Consider the following 18373-nt stretch of genomic DNA (forward strand, 5'->3'; position numbering starts at 1 on the left):
ATATCGGCGGATTACGAGAGTCATCTAGTACTAAAGGAGTATCAGCAGGGCCGACCCTGTGGGTGTGCGAGGTGTGCCACCGCACAGGGCCTCAAAAATTTTTGGGCCTCAAATATTAAAAATACATTAAATATTTATTATATAGGTTATTTATTAAATATATGTAAGATGTTTATGTATTGGCCTAATGGAAGTGTATCAATGTTTTTTGATGGTCATGACCTGAGTTCGATTCTACCATAATCTTGTTCAAGACTAAAATATTATATTTTTATAATCATTTTTTATTATATCTTTTAATATTATTTACAATTTAAATAAAATTTTAATTTTTTTCTTAATATTTTTTTATTAGAGTTCAACATGAAAATTAGATAAGGGCCTCAAAATGTTTTAGGCCGACCCTGAGTATCAGAGTAAGACAACCATAAGTCAGTGGTCTTATGTGGACAATTATATGACTTGGTTCTATAGTGTATCACACCCTATCATGACACCGAACACTCTTGAACGTCCACCTATGCCCGCTCATGAGGAGATCCTAAAGAATGAGCAGGCCATAGATGACCATGCCATTAATGTGTTGCCTACCTGTCAAATATTATGCAGATTACGTATGAAGGCATATAGTCAGTGCTATTTGAGAGAGGCGACGATGATGCAATTTTCCTATCACATTCTATTCTTACCGAGGCACGAAATGCATTAGGTTACTGACGACAGAGGAGGAGCCCAAGGATTAGGATTAAGCATACACATAAGGTTATGCTTTTATTTGTATTTTGAGATTTTTTTGTATTATTTTCCATACTTCGAGAATAATATTTATAATATTATGAGTTGGTTTTTTAATTAACACCATTACCTTGTTCTATGATGTTCATGTTTATTAATATTTGAATAAAATTATGGCACTATTAATCAAATTAAAATGATTTTGGATTAAAAAAAATACAAACTTAGGACAATATTTTTTTTGTCAAAGATGCATGCAGGTAAATTTTCTAATATGCATTTCCAAATTCACAATAGAAATATTCGCAGATGCATCTCCAAATCAATTTTTAAAAAAAAAAAATGAGGTGGCTACTTAACAGACGATAACGTGATTTCAGATAGGTCCGAAGATAAATCTCCGAAAATATAAAAGAGCAATTTGAAATTTTTAGAGTCACACCCTAAGAGTTCAAAAATAATTTTTTTATTTTTTTATTTTTAAATCTGAACTAAAAAGACAAATTTACATTTTGGGCGTGAGGCCCAATTTTGAAATCCGGGTTACCCGGTTTGTGCTTTTGCTAGCAGAAACCTAGCCAACATGTGAGCGTTAGTGTTATTCTCTCTACGAGAGAGGCTCTGTTCATCGTTCATCATCTTCACCAGACTTTTCAATTTCACTTTTTAATTCCTCCGTATTTCTCCTTCTTCAGTTCTCTCACTCTCCACAATTGTTTTCTCTAAAAAATTTCAATTCCTTTGGCTGCGACGACGACATTGTTTTTCTCAGTAACAATAGAATAATAAGGTATGCGAATATATTTGTGAAATTTCATCATTCAATCTCTATCATTTTCCAAAATTATAGATTACTGATTTAGGGTTTTATTTTGTGTTGGATAACTCTTTTATATAATCTAGTTTTATTTTGTGTTGAATTTATTCTCATGTGAAAACTAAACCCTAGTTTGCTTCTCACAAATTTCTCCAGCGTAATGGAGCACTCTGATCCAAAATCCACCAAGAAAGCAAAAAACAAAAAGAAAGTGGATAATGAACCACAACCTGAACCGGTTCATGAACCGGTTCAGGTTAAGGTTGAAGTTCTCCGATCGGATCCAGAGAAAATGCCTCCTTTTGTTGGCTATTTTCCTTCTGGATATGATCCGGTTAAGCAATCTTCACGTGCAACCGATGTCCAAGTTTATCGAAACCAGTTTATGAGTAAGAGAACTGAGCTTGTTGTCAGCCCCGCTGGGTCTTCGGTTGAATTCGTTGGAACGAGTTATGCCGGCGAGGCTACGGCACACCGAGGGATGTATGCGCTTGGTGTGTTTGATAAGGAAGCTCAGACGCTTAAGGTTGTGCGAATTGGTGCTAATAAGGTAAGTTTGTGAAGAATTGTGTAGAGAGAAAGTTGCGTTGATGTTTTGGAATTTGTTGATGTGTTATGTTGATCTGTTGTTGTCGTTTTCTAGATATTTAGATTGGAACCAAGAGTGAGAGGTTTGGAATATAAGGAGCCACTTCCGAGTGCGGCTCCGGTGGAAGAGATGAGTCAGGATCAATGGAGAGCCAAAAGTAGATTGACTGATGCTGCTTTCGGAACAAAGAGACATAATGATATGGTATATTTTAATTCCTGTTTAGCCCATATTTTTCTAGCTGTACTAATATTAACTTAATAAGTAATTACATGTTGACACCTCTGAAAAAAGGTTTGTCAGTGTTGGTGTGCGAAACCAACACTAACACTTGTGATTATGTTTAATTTATTCATTTTTTTCAAATCATTGCCGGTATCGATATATCAGTGTGTTGATGTGATGATTCCGGCGTCCGTGTGAATTTTTGGTTATTGAAAATTTAGAAGTGACACATAATCTCAGCTTAGAGATGAAAATTAGAGAATATACAATTCTACAAATTTATGGTTGGATTGGAAAAACACTTCAAATTTTAAAAATCACAAGACTTCACTTTCAACTCTGCCAACCGATTCTTTATTTTAAGATTTGACATGCCAATTTTGATCACAACCAAGTACATCCTCCATAGGATAATATTCTACTTAGTATGTTCTGATTGTTAGAAATGGAAAAGCTTGTGTTATTGTTAACTTTAATTAGCTTGATGGATGTGTTTGTTATCTTGGATAATTATTTGTATACTGTATTCTCTAGTTTTGTTTATTGTTTAGGCATTAAAAAAAATAATTTATTGTTATGCACTGCGACTGAGATGCTTACTGTCATGGTAACTCTAAGGTGCCACTATTGTACACATTGTTCTTAACTGGTATTATTTTCTTTTGGTAGAGGATGCTTTTTCTAGGTCTAAGAGGCATGTTATGTTTATGAAAACCAGTGTTGTCCATGACGGAGAGGCAAAATCCCGCGATACTGGACACTTTGCAGTGCGTTATAGCGGGTTATGGCGGAAAAACCTGCAATATCGGTTGATATTTACCATTGCGGCAAGCCTAAAAACTGCTGTAGATATCTGCCATAGTGCCGCAATTGCAGATATGTGATAACACGGATGAAAACATGATTAGATGATATGGCACGCTTAATGCTTTTCTAATCAAACATGATTTCATATGACCACACTTAATCTTGGATTATAGATCCCTACCCAAGACTGACATTGAGCAGTTTTTTGAGTTTTCACAATTTCACAGTCCTCTTCCTTACAGTGTTCAACTCTGTATCATTGATTAAGTAATGGCATATTATTGTCTCTCCACAGGGCTTTACATAGATGATTATTCATACTTTGTAGCCATCTAGAGAGTAGTGACTCTAGTCCATGAAATCCTGCACATTGATTGTTTTCTTTTTCTCACGGAGACACCAATTTTATATTTTCTCCATTCTTTTATTCTGAATAATTACTACTAAACCTAGTTTTAAATAACCTTTTATGTAGTATTAATAGGTGAGGTTACTAATGTTGAATTAAAGTGATGAAGTCTTTTATTAATTATCATTAAACAAGGTATACCTGATTTATTGGAATTTGTATTATTTGCAGCGTAATAAGTTTGATGAAATCAGAAAAGATGAAGAACCTGAAGCTAAAAAGAACCTGGATGAGAAAATGAAAAATGTTGAAGTTAAAGGAATTGCTCTTGCAAACACAGAAGCTCATGTCACTCGCCATATACCACCATATAATACTTCTGCAACGACACCTCAGGAGGCTTATGTATTGGATAAAATCATCCTTTCACTAGAATGGAATCACCTTCAAGACATTTATTATCTCCTGCCAAAGGGAGAAGAAGCAGACTTCAGTGGTTACCCAACTTTTGTTCGCAACAGGATAGATAGATTAAAGAAGATTCAGGTATTATACAGATATAACCTTTTTGCTTAAAACATAATTTGGAACAGTAAAATAGTTTTGCTCTATCAGTAATACTATACTTCCATATATTGTATGTAACGGTAAGAAACGCTTAGACTCCTGCTCATTCATGCGGATGTCTTAAATTTAGGTGACATTGTCAGCAGTTTTCGGTGACCCCCAGGGGGATTGTCTGTTGAAACTAGCCAATTAATTAAACTGATTATCCCAAATCTATTGTGGTAGTTTCTGGACCTGTTATTATGTTATATATACTAATTTGTATACTAGATTTTTTTTTCTTCCAATATTTTTAAAGTAAAGGGAGCTTGTACGCTTCAAAATAGCAACTATGTCCTGTCATCTCTATCAAATATTCATACATGCGTGAATATATGTGATTTTGTATTCTGTTCACGCCTTCTTGACACAACAGTCTGCAAATTCTGTGTGCCTTTTGCAACTTTTTAATGGGCGTCAACACAAATGGGAATACCAAAATGATTTTATAAATGGTCACATTATATTGTGCTAGAGTAGTCAATAGCGGCCAATAGCAGCACTATCCCACTATAGCGGAGCGGAGGCCGGCTGCAATAGAAAGAGCCTTAGCGGTGCCGAGCACTATATAGACCGCTATAGGATAAATAGCAGGTAGCGGAGGCGGAGCTGTTCCCTGTAGCGGTTTCTGTCCCGCTATCCTTTTCCCCTTTAATAAACCAAAATGACCCCGTAAATATAAAATGTTTTAAGGGTAATTTTGATTTTTTCATTCAAATTTGAGTGGAGACACAACCATAACCTTTCTCCACCGACATTTATGCACTTCAGCCGTTCCAAAGAAAAATCACAAGTTCCTCTCTTACCTCACTCTGCACTTCGTTCTTCCTTCTGCACTTCATATGTCTATAATTATTATTTATATAGTTTGTCTCAAAAATGATCAAATAGCTGCCATCCTGCTATACACTATCCCGCTATCCTATTTTTGGAGTCGGCCGCTCCGCATCGCTATCTGAGATTGACTACTCTGTATTGTGCTTATAATAATTTGTGTTAACTTCAAAGCTATGACTCTCTCACACACATTTAAGATTTATGTTTATATTCATTTTTGTGTTGTGTTATTAGTTATGTTGTGTCAGATTTTTTTTAATTTGGTAGTATATTCTTGATTTGTTGTATTTGGCTGGTGTCATATCTGTATCCCCGTATTCGGTGTTTTCTTTTTGTATTTAGACCCCAAAATCAAGTTGTTGTGGATCTCACCCATTTGATGAAAGATTGAATGCTTTTTATTTCAAAATAAATTTTAAAACCGTTCAATCTTCATTCAACGGTCGAGATATCTTGCTTGCGTATTTTTTTTATGACATGGAATCTGGGTATGTGCTTTCTTTTCTAGCATAAAGTTCTGAGATTTGTTTTTCCTGATAAAATTATCATATATGTTATCTATTGTTTATATTTACAGGACGAGTCTGAAAAGCAAAAGCTTTGTTGCATACTCTCATTCATCAATTATCTTGTCAAGTTCAAAGATCAGCACACCATGGACGGTGTTTCCACTTCCAAGGATTATAAAATTCCTCACATTCTGAAAAATAGATTTTCGACATTGTTTGAAGTTTCTGAAAAAAGAAGGCTGCCCCCTGAAAAGATTAGTCTTCTCGTCTCTTACGTTTTGGTGCTCACGCTTTTCACCGACGAATTCCACACTGACTACAAAGATATATCAAAGGATCTGAGGATGACTACAGCACCTGTGAGACAACTGTTTGAGCATTTGGGTTGCAAATTTTCAAAGGAGAATGGGTGTTTCTATGCCAAACTTGTTATGCCTCTTACATTTCCTGGTATAAGGAGTTTTAAAAGGAAGAAAAGAAATTGATCACTTTTTGAGTCTGTTTTTGTTACTATTGACTGTTGCAAATCAAGTTGTTTTTCATTCACATAACTGCAGTGATGTCAAATTTTGCCACATCCAACACTAGGTGTTATTGAATACCACCTTAGTTATGTCTATTAAATCTGCGTACGTTTGAACCATGTTGTTAATTATAGTGTACTAATTATAATCTATTTTATAAACCATACACTTGTCAAATATTTGTCATTGATTAACAAAAGCTTCTATTTTTTGTTAAATTTCTTCACTAGCATATCTAGTTCTATATCATGACAAATCCTTCCGTTTGACCCTATTTTTTCTTTATTTCATTGCATGTGTCGATATATTAATCAATTCAACTATAATAGCATGCATGAGTGTTGTTAATAACACCCTACGTTTGAACATGAGCTTCTAACATTTCAAAATGGGCTTTTTATGGTGTTGCCATGTTTGAACAATCGCATTAAAAATGTGTCTAAAAACTATTAAAAATGCATCTATTACTTAAAAACAATACTTCACCCACTTTCAAAATAATTTCTGAATCAAAAAATGTGAAGTAATGTCCCCATCTTGATCCAAACCAGCTCATTCATAAATAGTTTGGGTTAAGTTGGTTTAGGTTTCACTTTTTTGTTTTTTATTTTTATTTTGCACAGTAATATTTTGAGTTAAATTGAAATACTTATAAATTCAACACAAAAATCTCAAATCACGTAACAAAAAGATTTACAATTTTCTTTCAGCAAGTCGGATTCACGAGTTTGAAAACATTAAAATATTTTGGATTAAATCATTTGATATTCAATTTGTTTTGCAAAAATAAAAATTACTCTGTAAAATCTTAACCATTTTAAATTGGTTAGAAGGTATATACTTTTGCATATTCAAACAAGCATATCCAGGATATATAACAGTTTATTTTGCTACTTTAGAGTTTCACGGATCATAGTGGTAGTATATATTTGGTTTCTTGTTGATTTTGATTTTTGACCGATAGTAGATAATGACATTAAATGATACTAGAAACAAACTAATAAAGTGATAAAATTGAAATCTTGTAACTTTCTGTTCTTACTTTACAAAGATTCTTATAAATTTGAGCCCACCAAAACACTTGGGTGGACTATTTATCCCAATTCTCATAAAATTAAAAAATATACTTACAACAATATTTTTTAAAAGAATTAATTATTTATATTCACCTTTATCAACTTTATTACTTGAATTATCTTCATCATCATCATATTTAATTTCATAAAATAAGTTATTAATTATGAGTATTATTATAATTTCATTACAAAATATTTTTTTATTTATAAAAAGTATTCACTATAAAATATTTATTTGTATTATATTATATTATATTATAGAAGATACACTAATACTCAAAATAACCTTGTAGTGATTAGGTTATAACCGAGTGAATTGCACAGTGAAATTAGAAGAATTCAACAAAATTGAATAGTAACCAAAATCATGTTTGAAAAAGATTCTTGAAGATGGTAAAAAAGGACAATGTGTGGGATTACATAATGTGATTATGTACCCTTAAATGGCACCAAAAGGTATAGTGCATTTGTCACATTTGATAATCACCATTATGTCTCTATTATAAAAATGAAAGTGAGTGCATGTCATATTCAACAAATTCATCAAAAATTGGGTCCTATTACATTGTGTAACTATAAAGTATGATAAAAGGTTACAAAAAGTATCAATCAATAATAGTGATCGCACATTGTTATTTACTAATTTTGTGTTTAATTTGTTAATCATAATGCTTAATAAGAGTTTTCTATGTTAGACAGATAGAAAAACACAATTGTTGTGCCAATGATTTTGCTTAAGCCCAATTTCATCTTTCCCTATTCTCAAATTTCTTCAAACGAAAATTCAAAGATTAACAATAGGTTAGAAAAAAGATATTATTCTCATAAGTTCTAATTCTTGTTCTCCATATTTTCATTTTTTAGGGGCCAATGTTGTTATCTTTTTAATTGATGGTGGAATTTACTAAGATTTATCAATTTAGTTAAGTTGACTCATTCTTTTGGATGACTGGTCGTTACCCTTGGTTTAGAAAAATGTTAGACAGCTATGCATATTATAAAGAGGCTAGAAAGTAGAAAGATATGATCCTTTTTTATGTCCCTACCTACCTCACTCTTTTTGGACTTAGCAAATCGTCAAATATCACGGGGTAAGCAAATAATCGAGTTGAATGTAATCTACAAATGTCTTGAGTGCAAAACAAAAGGGATAAACAATATAATTGGATTTATTCACCGATGTCTTTTTCTTTTTTTAATCCAAAAAAGTGTACTCTAATTCTATCTTAATTAGGGGTGGTAAAACGGGTCCGATTTGTTGGGTGTTTTATCCATATCTTTTTTTGAAACGGGCCAAGTTTTAGATCTGCACTCTTTAACATGTCTGTCATGCTCCGCCTCATTTTTTTTGGGTTTTCGCAATTGCAGGCTTTTACATACAATTTTAGAAATTTAAGCTTAACATGTTCAATGCTCGCGGATCCGCTCTGCCATGCCCTCACTTTTTTACGGAGCGGAGCAAGATTTTAGTCCAGCACCCTCGAATATGTCCGTCCCATTTTTTCCGAACTTTTATGTGGCGGACTTAAACGGGGCGAAGATGTCTGTTTGCCACCCTAATCTCAATAAACATTTGAGTCTAAATACACACATGAATTTTCTCAACCCAAATACTTATTAGTATTAAATACATGATTTTTTGGGCTAAAATGTGGGCTACACAAATATTATTCCAAGAGATGAAAACAATATTCGCGTTTCTGACATAACTCCTCAGCTTGTACACAATGATGAGCAATTCAACACCAATTATCCCTAATTTGGTTGCTATCTACACACGTTTTCATAAAATTCAAACACTCAATTTTTAATTGAATGTCCATGATTCCACAATAGCGAGCGAACTCCGTTGCCTAAATCAGGAGACAAAGACAAATAAATATACCACACACTCAACATTATAAAAGTAAGGTTCGCCAGGGGCGGAGAAACGAGGTCTGCCAATAGAAGATATGCTCTTCAAATTATGACAGTGTAAGGTTAATCCTTTAGCCTCAAGTTGGGTTTGAAAGAAGCTCTAGAGTTTGAGATCACGTTTTTAGGGAATGACGCTGCTAGAATTTATCACTATGATAACAATCCATGGTCATAACCGTATGGTATGACGATTGAGAAACCAAGCGAGTATTAATTGACAAGGGGAGTTATGCAAATATTATATACTAGGACACCTTCGAGAGGCTCCACATAGATCTAGACGATCTTTGAGCTTTCCAAGGTTCACTAGTTGGATTTTCTAACGAGCAAGTGTAGGAAAAAGGCTACATCACCCTAAATACCACGATCGGGCTGGAGGAAAACACAAAGATGATCATAGGTCGGCATAATCATCGGTACCTCGTGATAGACACCCCTTCCTCGTACAATATAATCATAGGTCAACATTCCTTCAATCTCTTCCTGCCCTGTAACTGTTGTATCTATGTATCAAGTACCCGCTATCCAATGGGCGTGTTGGAGTTGTCTAAGGTGACCGGGAGACCGCCTAGAGGTGCTATTAGGATAACTTGAAGTTAAGTGGCCCACACTCATCAGCCAGGCGTGCAAAAAGTGAACTTCGTAGATTTGAAGTTATATATAGAACCCATAAGGGAAAAGATGACACCTCTTGATAAACACGACAGCAGGAAATAAGCCCATGTTGTAGAAGTTGAAGAGGAGGAGTTAGCCACACTGTTCCAATAGAGCGTATATTTATCAAGGAAGGATGTCAAGGCGAGCTTAGAGGGCTTGGTGTATCTAATGTCATACTTTAGTTAATTGTTAGTAGTTTTGGTTGAGTAAGGTGAGGTGTCATCTCTACTAATCGTATAACTTCTTTTTAAGAATATGGTTTGTTTTTAATGATGGGGTGTGATCGCTTTATTCGCAAGTGCACGAATCACGTCAGAGTAATATAAAGAATATCGATCCCACAAAGACCAAATCGTTAATCTATCGATTACTATTGTTACAGTGTTTATCTAAGGCGGTACAAATGAGATATTGATGTCGCAAAATAACATTAAATAAAGAAAATGATAATTACAGTGCAGATAAAGTTAGGCTTGAATGTATTTCACGTCTGTTAAACGATGTTTCGATTGTCTAAATAGAACTACTTATGGGACAATATTTTCTACTCTTGAAAAGAATCCATTTAACAGGAACTGTCGCTTTCGCGTATTAAGAACCGAGTTTACCCTTAAATTAAGGTCTTTTATTGTCACTTATAAAAGGTGCGCAAAATGCTAAAGTAGTAAACCTATTTTTAAGAAATAAGACTCGTAAGCTTAGTTGAAAAGTGATTTTGATTCGGAAAGTTTACCCAAGGAGTTTCCTGATTTTAAATCTATCAACGCGTCCGAAAACAGTTTCAAAAATCGTGTTTCCTTAAAGTGATAGAAATTCCTACTTAACTAAGCCAGGGTGCTTTCGCACTCCTTGAGTAGTTAAAATTAACCAAGTTTGTTTCAGAAAACTCGAATTAAAAATCAAGACAGCCCCTAAAGCATTTCTACAGATGCAATATATGAAACATCTCTTTAACAACGATCCTTACAACGATATTGAACATGTTGAAAAGAAGTTTAGAATGTAAGGCGTGAAGAACAAGTAAAGCGTGTAAAACAATTAAAACGAGCAATAAAGATAATGGCGAGAAAATTAAATAAAGTAAAGACAATGGCAGGAATTAAATAAAGTAAGGCATGGCAGGAAATTAAATAAAGTAAGGCATGACAGGAAATTAAATAAAGTAAGGCATGACAAGTAAAATAAAAAGGCGATTAAATTAGAACCTACTCCAAACGGAGGCTTTAAATCTGGTACAAGGAAGTAAATAAACCTTTGACTTTGAAAATAAAGACGACAGCAAAATCAAAGTGCTCCAACTCAATTTCACTAAGGTGCGATAACCCCTCAATGTGACGGATTACCGCTGTTACAGATGATAATATAGTCTTATTGTTGTAAACTAAGTTGGATGATTTGGAAATGAACTAGAACGACCTATTTATAGAGGAACTCGACAACATGCAAAGATCAAGATGTCCTTCAACTTCTCTTTAGTGGGAATGTGAAATGCAAAGGTGGCGCCCGCCACCCCTCCATGGCGCCCGCCATGTGAGTAAATGGGGAAGTTCATGAGATCGTGGCAGTTTCCTCCTGGTTGAGGGCTGATGTGTCATGGCTTCTCCTATAGCGTCCGCCATGCAGAACGCCACGAGTACAATATTTGCCGAAAACCCTAATTTTTTGGTCTTTTTGCTTCGTTTCTTCTAAAAAGATCCTGAAAGAGCTAAATACCTGAAAACAACACAAAAGAAAGCATAACACAAGCAAAATGATAATAAAGACCTAATAAACATGTGAAATCCGAGTCAAAAACGCGATGTGATTCAGTGTGATCAGGGTGACACTATTCTCCCCTACGTGAGCAAGGGTATTTAATGAGGTGCCTCACCTTTTTTTTAAAAATATTTGAGTTTTGCAGAATATATGCCAGTTGAATGTTGGATTCTTAAAGAGGAATCCTTTCCATCCAAGAGGCTATTGAATATTGGATCCTCACAAATAAATCCTAGCCGCCAAAGAGGCAATTGAATGTTGGATCCTCAAAGAGGAATCCTTGCCTTCCACATGGCTATTTAATCTTGGAACTTCAATGAAGTATCCTTTCCTCCCACGAAGCTATTGAGTGTTGAATATTCATAGAGGAATCTTTGTCTCCCAAGAGGCAATTGAATGTATGATCCTTAAAGAGGAGGCCTTTCTGCCCACAAGGATATTGAATGTTTGATCCTAATAGAGGAATTCTTATCGCCCAAGAGGAAATTGAATGCAAGTATCCTTGTCGCCCACGAGGCTACTGAATGTTGTAATTTCAATGAAGTATCCTTACCACCCACGAGACTATTTATTGTTAGAGCTTAAATAAAATATCCTTTTTGTCCACGAGGATATTGAATGCTGGAACTTCCATGAAGTATCCTTGTCGTGCACGAGACTATCAAATACTGAAACTTCAATGATGTATCCTTTCCGCCCACAAAGCCATTGAATGCTGAATGTTCAATGAAGTATCCTTGTCGCCCATGATACTATTGAATGATGGATACTCAAAGAGGAAGCCTTGTCGCCCAAAAGGAAATTGAATGTTGGATCCTCAAAGATCTCTTTTTCGCCAACGAGGCTATTGAATTTTAGACCCTCAAAGAGAAATCCTTTCCACCCATGAAGCTATTAAATGTTGGAACTTCAATGAAGTATTCTTTCAACCCATGAGGAAATTGTTTACCAGACCTTCCCTGAAGAAGCGTGTCCTACATAGATCATAGGGTTTCCCAGCGGTCACCTAGGGGCCTCAACTCCCCATAAAACTACTAATCAACTAAACAAGTAAATAAACACGAGAAAGTACAAAAGAAAATCGACAAAAGACGTGAATATTTCATTAATGGCGCCCTAAAGGGAACGTTTACATAAACCCTTAAAGGCAAGATTATAAAAAATCCCAGACGGGTAGAATTATAAAGAGCCAATAAGGGTGTGGATAGAAATACCCACGAGGGTAAACATTACAAAGAAACAAAACAGTAGAGCCAAGAGTTCCTCTTCTTCCAAAACTTGCTCCTCAACATGAACTAGAGAGCTTGCATTCCCTTTTGGATCCTGAGTAATCTCCATTGGGACCTCATCCTCCTCATCCACAAGATGACCATACTTGACGACCTTGAAGAGATCTAACTATATGAGGTCCATATTGGGGTATAAGAAAGACATATGACTTAGACTTTTCAATCCCCCTATATTGTCAAGAAAACTCCAACATTAGAAGAATTTAATGTTGCACGTACCACAGTCAGTGATGCTCGAGGGACTCGCCCCAAGTTCTACTTGAGGGACTTACCCCAAGTTTTTCTTAAGGGACTAGCCCCAATCTTGACTCGAGGGACTCTCCCCAAACTCCGGTTGAGGGACTTGCCCCAAGCTTTTCTTGAGGTTCTCGCTATGAGCTTTGCTTTTGGACTCACCCGATCCTATTTGGCTGAATAATCCCATATATCTAACCCAAGATTTTTCCTTAGGGCCCCATGATAGAGACTAGAGCCACACACAATTTAGTTGATAAATTATCCCTTTCTAAGCCCTCATGTTTAAGGGATATCCCAAAAGTACATAAGCCAAGTGATTTCCATCAATATTAGATGATCTCCCATCATTGGCCACAAGTTGTCTAAAATGCATAACAAGTTGCCCTACAAGGTATGGGCCTAGCCGCTTAAATAGAACCAAATTTCCCTCATGATTCAACTGATGATGTATATGGCATGCACATAATCGGTCAAGCAAAGGGGAAGAGCCACCTCCTCCACAATTGCAAGAAGAATACAATCTTCCCACTCCTACGTCTTTGACCGAAAAAAGAGGAAATTGCTCCTCTTGGTCTCTGAACAAAGCCCAAGGAGTCTCATATATATACCCCATTCCATAAGGGAAAAAAGCTCAAACTATCGAGAAAACAAAGCCTTTCACAACCCTACGTGAATAGGCCCTCAACACACTTAAACACCGCAAATACTCAAACAAACCTACGCAATCAGGGATACCACTAATTATACGTTTTAGCAAGTACAAATTTCATCCATACAACGGAGTATTTTCTAAAAAGGAGTATTTTATTAATATTTTATATGTTGATTGACTAAAAATTCCTCTCAAGACTATGCCAGTCCTAACACTTTATTTCAAATTTATAAGATTTATAACTCCCCTAACCCCTGTTTCCAAAGATTTGTGTGTTATGAGTTTAGTTCCATATAAATTTGTGATCCAATTGTCCCTCAATGTATATAAATTTTTTCAATTGTCAACCCCCCAACAACAACCTTTATTAAGAACCCTGGAAGTTTCTCCAAAGATAGTTTAATTTTTACCATCTTGGCATTTAGAAAACTATCCTTTGGATAACATTTAATTTTTAAGCATCTTATTGCTAAGGAGTTTGGGTTAACCATTACTTTGGCATAATTGCTTCTAATTGGACCAATGAATCTTCTTCTACGTCTCTTTTTGCCCCCACCAAACCTTGGCTCCAATACTATCCAGATTTTGCAAATTACCTTAGGGAGGAGGAACATACTCATAGCATAGGTAGGAGTAACTTGGACCACAACTTTGATGAGAGTAACAATGCTGTTTTTTTTAATGAAGAACTTGAATCCTTAATATAACCTTAGACTCTATTTTCCTTTACAAAACTAAGCAATGCGAGACTTCTTCAACATGTATATTTTCAACCAACATCAATAATCTCTATCTTGATTGAAAATAATACACCAACTTACAATGTCTTTACCGAAAATCATACTTCAAAAGAACTATCGTACTCACCATAAAAAGTATATTCACTTAAACTTACATCACTCCAAGAATTTTCACATTGACTTCACCGACAATTATAGTTCAAAAACTATCATACTCCACAGGAAGAAGAAGAGTATTCTTCACTTGAAGCTAAACCACTCAAAGAATTTCCACATGTCAAAAATTAGGTTGAAAACTTGTGGCGTAACTTTCATGTTGTCAAGAAACTCTTCAACCACCGACATAATCTCACAACACACTTTACATCAATGTCAATCAATACTCATGTACTAACCACTAACCAACACATCGCATAATCTTGTTTGTATCAACATATCTTTTACTTGAATTTGTCAAAAACAATTATTTCATCAATTTTCTCTAGCTCAAAATGCACAACGGAACTTATGACTGTAGCTCAATAACACTTTCACAACACCACGTTTCTTTTATAATATGGAAGATCATACAAAAATGCTACCACAAAGCATGCTAAGAACTCCTATCCTCAGATCAAATCAAAAGCTCTCATACCAATTGTTGAAAAATATTGACAGAGAGAAAAATAAAAGACACAATGACAACACAAGAATATAACGTGGATACTCCAAAATCAAATAAAAAACTACGGTCATTGTCAAATGACAACGAGAGAATAACACTATATGAAAATTGTTAGAACACATAGTTTATACTCAATCAAATCCGTACCCCAATACACTCACACCCTTCTCTCAAAAATAAATATTTAATTATATCTCACAACACAAAAACACAAGAATAAAAAAAAAGTGAAATACAAACTTAAAATGTTTTTTAATTGTATATTTTATAATGAAGAACTTAAATTATTTATATAATATTTGATTCTATTTTTTTTACAAAATTAAGTGATATAAAACTTCTTTAACATATATATTTTTAATCAAACACCAACAACACTATCCCGATTATTACAAATAATATAAATATAAAATTAATTTGCTGACAATTAACATTTTTTTACATTAAAAGGAATATAGACATTACATGTTAAAACATGTAAGATTAATGCAAGAATGTCATTGTATTTTATATAGACTACATTGACAATTTCTACATATAGAAGAATAACATAACTAACTTCCTATCTAACTCTCAAGTCAAAATTATCATTCTCCACCTTAACTGATTTTATGCTATACAACTTGTAAAGTTTCAACAATTTTTGAATTTATTGTCTTTAAGGTCTGTTTAGGATGTAGTAAGTTTTTAATATTAGATTTTCAAAGTCAAAGAAAATATGTTTGGCAAGGTTAAATTTATTTTTTATTTAATTTTAAATTAACTTTTGATTAAAACAAAAAATTAAGAAAATAAAATTTAAAATTTATATTTTTGTTTTAATGGTAAAGATATTATCATCAATAACACCATTTAAACCACTATCAACTAGCACCAACAATTATAAACATTTTCATCGCCACTTTATCTACATTCTAGAATTCTTCAATTAGACACCGTCATATTCTTATGACCATCACTTTGACTTTTGTCAATCATCATTTTGACCATCACTAATCATCACTCTAAAATCTAAAATAATATTAATCGTCATAGGATCATTGTAAACTATCACTCCATCTACCTTCGCAAGACCGAATCAATACATATGTCTGATTCTAATTTAAAAAATGATTCAATTTTTTTAAAATGTAATTGTAATAATTAAAAATGACACATACAAAATATAGTTATATATTAATAAAAAATAAATTTAATTATAATTATTTTAACTTTTGATATTTTATCATAGTATTTTTTTAATTTATTGAATTTTATTATAATACTTTTTTTATTTCTATTAATATTTATAAAAAAATTCAACTTTCCAAAATTTGGAATCTCCTAAAATTTGGAACCATGTGCTATAGAATTTTTTGCTCTTACACATTTTCGATCATTAATATAATCACTAATGACCATTAATGATTATCATTATAACCTCCACTTCAACGACCATAAATTATCAACTACCACCGTCGATGACCACCGACTACCACCATTTTCACTGTCACCAATCAACACTTTGATATACATCCGCGGACAAACTCTATTTTTAACCCCATTATGAAAATTCTCAGCAAACATATACACTATATATTTGTAATATTATAGTTATTTTAATAATTTAATTAATTGAAAATGTTTAAATTTAAATTGTTTATTAATTATTTATTTTATATCTATATTTAAAAAACTAACTATAATTTTTGAAAATTTTAAAATTTTAAAATTTTAAAATTTTAAAATTCAAAATAAAAGTATATATATAATATTAACTATGATGCATGAACTTGATTATCCTTTGAGCTAAGGATTAAAAGAGTAGGAAGTTTAAGATTCAATCCCTGATAAAAATGTATATATAATATTAACTAAAAAGATCTTTCAAAATTAATAACTTGTAATGTTTATAAACACATTTATAATATCTCACTCTTAACATTCTATTCCCCTGGAAAATTCTTTAGACAACACACGTGAGGCTATAACCTATAATTAAGCATGAAGACATGGCCTGTGGGTCTGCCCTACATGTGCAATTGTATAACAAAGCATCCAAAGCTTCATTTCAATTGTTTCTAAATCATTTTCTATTGGTATGATCCCTCGCTATCTTAGTTCCCCACAACTCCACCAAAATAATTATGTATATTATTGTGAAGTTCTGTGTGGAATCATCCATACTGATTAAGATTCATTTGATAGTGATTTTAATGAAAGTGAACGTTCATCTTACTTGTCCCAAAGGACGATAATGTTATCATGAGATTTATGGAGCTTGTGTAACTTTTTTTGTCGTTTGGTCGATTCTTAATACTCTCAAGCAATTTCATGATCATCTAGTTTTTTTAATGCTCAAATAATATATAACAAAACAATACATAATCAAAAAGACGAAAGTCTGAAAAACAAATACAATGAGTCACAACACACGACGCAAGAAGCACAAAGTTAGCAACAAATCACAAAATAAACAAATAAACGAAACAAAACAAAACAGATCAGAAACAAAATCACTACTATCATCCACAATGAACATCACAAACAGAAAAGGGAGAAAACAACAAGCCCACACCATTGCATACCACAAGACACCACCCAAACAAGACGAAACTAGAGCTTAGATAGAACCACAAAAGGCTTAAGGAAGCAACAACCAACCACAAAGTATCAGAGGTCAGGTCAGGAATCTCGATCCGCTATTGACTCAGACACATGATAGGATTCTGAAGTCAATCAGTTAAGGATAGAGAGTTCAACTAGGTTTTGTAATGAAACTAAGTTCATGCCAATAAAATACTTTTATCCTTCAACTCTTTCACATTTGTTGACGGTATAATAAAAAACTTATCATTACTCCAACTCCATGCCACAATATGCCAAATCATAATAAATCTACCCCTAACTTTAGTCATAGGACCTAAAGATAGGAAAACGTTAAAAATAAACCTAAGATCATAAGGAAGAACCAAATACATCCCAACCCACCTAAAAATCATATACCAGACAATGTACACCAAGCTATAAGTCACAAACAAATGGGAGACCGACTCTACGAGACCCCCACATAAAGTATAGGAGCTCCCCTCATGATAAATAATGATCTTTCACTTGAATAGATTTTTCTTATAAGGAAATCTATCACATATAAGTTTCCAAGAGAAAACCACCACTTTAGAAGGGACCAAACTTTTCCAAATCACTGGAAGATATGGGAACACATTTTCTACAGAATCAACAGGGATATGACTGTAGACATAAAGAGTTTGATAAGTAGATGTCATAGTGAAGGAGTCGTCTGCAGTATGTCTCCACACCCACTTATCCCTCTCTGCATTAAGTTGGATCTCTCGGAGAGTCGAGAAGAACTCAATAACCATTGACTCTTCATGAATGAAAAAAAGTT

At 33.8% G+C, this 18373-nt stretch overlaps 1 protein-coding gene across 1 annotated transcript; it reads left to right on the forward strand.

Annotated features, from left to right (window-relative positions):
- The first annotated feature begins 1260 nt into the window (after positions 1 to 1260).
- On the forward strand, positions 1261 to 6175 carry LOC127137118 (DNA-directed RNA polymerase I subunit rpa49). Its single transcript, XM_051063604.1, has 5 exons — positions 1261 to 1525; positions 1709 to 2102; positions 2196 to 2345; positions 3754 to 4068; positions 5543 to 6175. The coding sequence occupies exons 2-5, from the start codon at positions 1713 to 1715 to the stop codon at positions 5957 to 5959; spliced, it is 1272 nt and encodes a 423-aa protein (XP_050919561.1). The 5' UTR covers positions 1261 to 1525; positions 1709 to 1712; the 3' UTR covers positions 5960 to 6175.
- Positions 6176 to 18373: the final 12198 nt, after the last annotated feature.

This window comes from Lathyrus oleraceus, chromosome 1, assembly GCF_024323335.1.
Source record: "Lathyrus oleraceus cultivar Zhongwan6 chromosome 1, CAAS_Psat_ZW6_1.0, whole genome shotgun sequence".
Classification (NCBI taxonomy): Eukaryota; Viridiplantae; Streptophyta; class Magnoliopsida; order Fabales; family Fabaceae; genus Lathyrus; species Lathyrus oleraceus.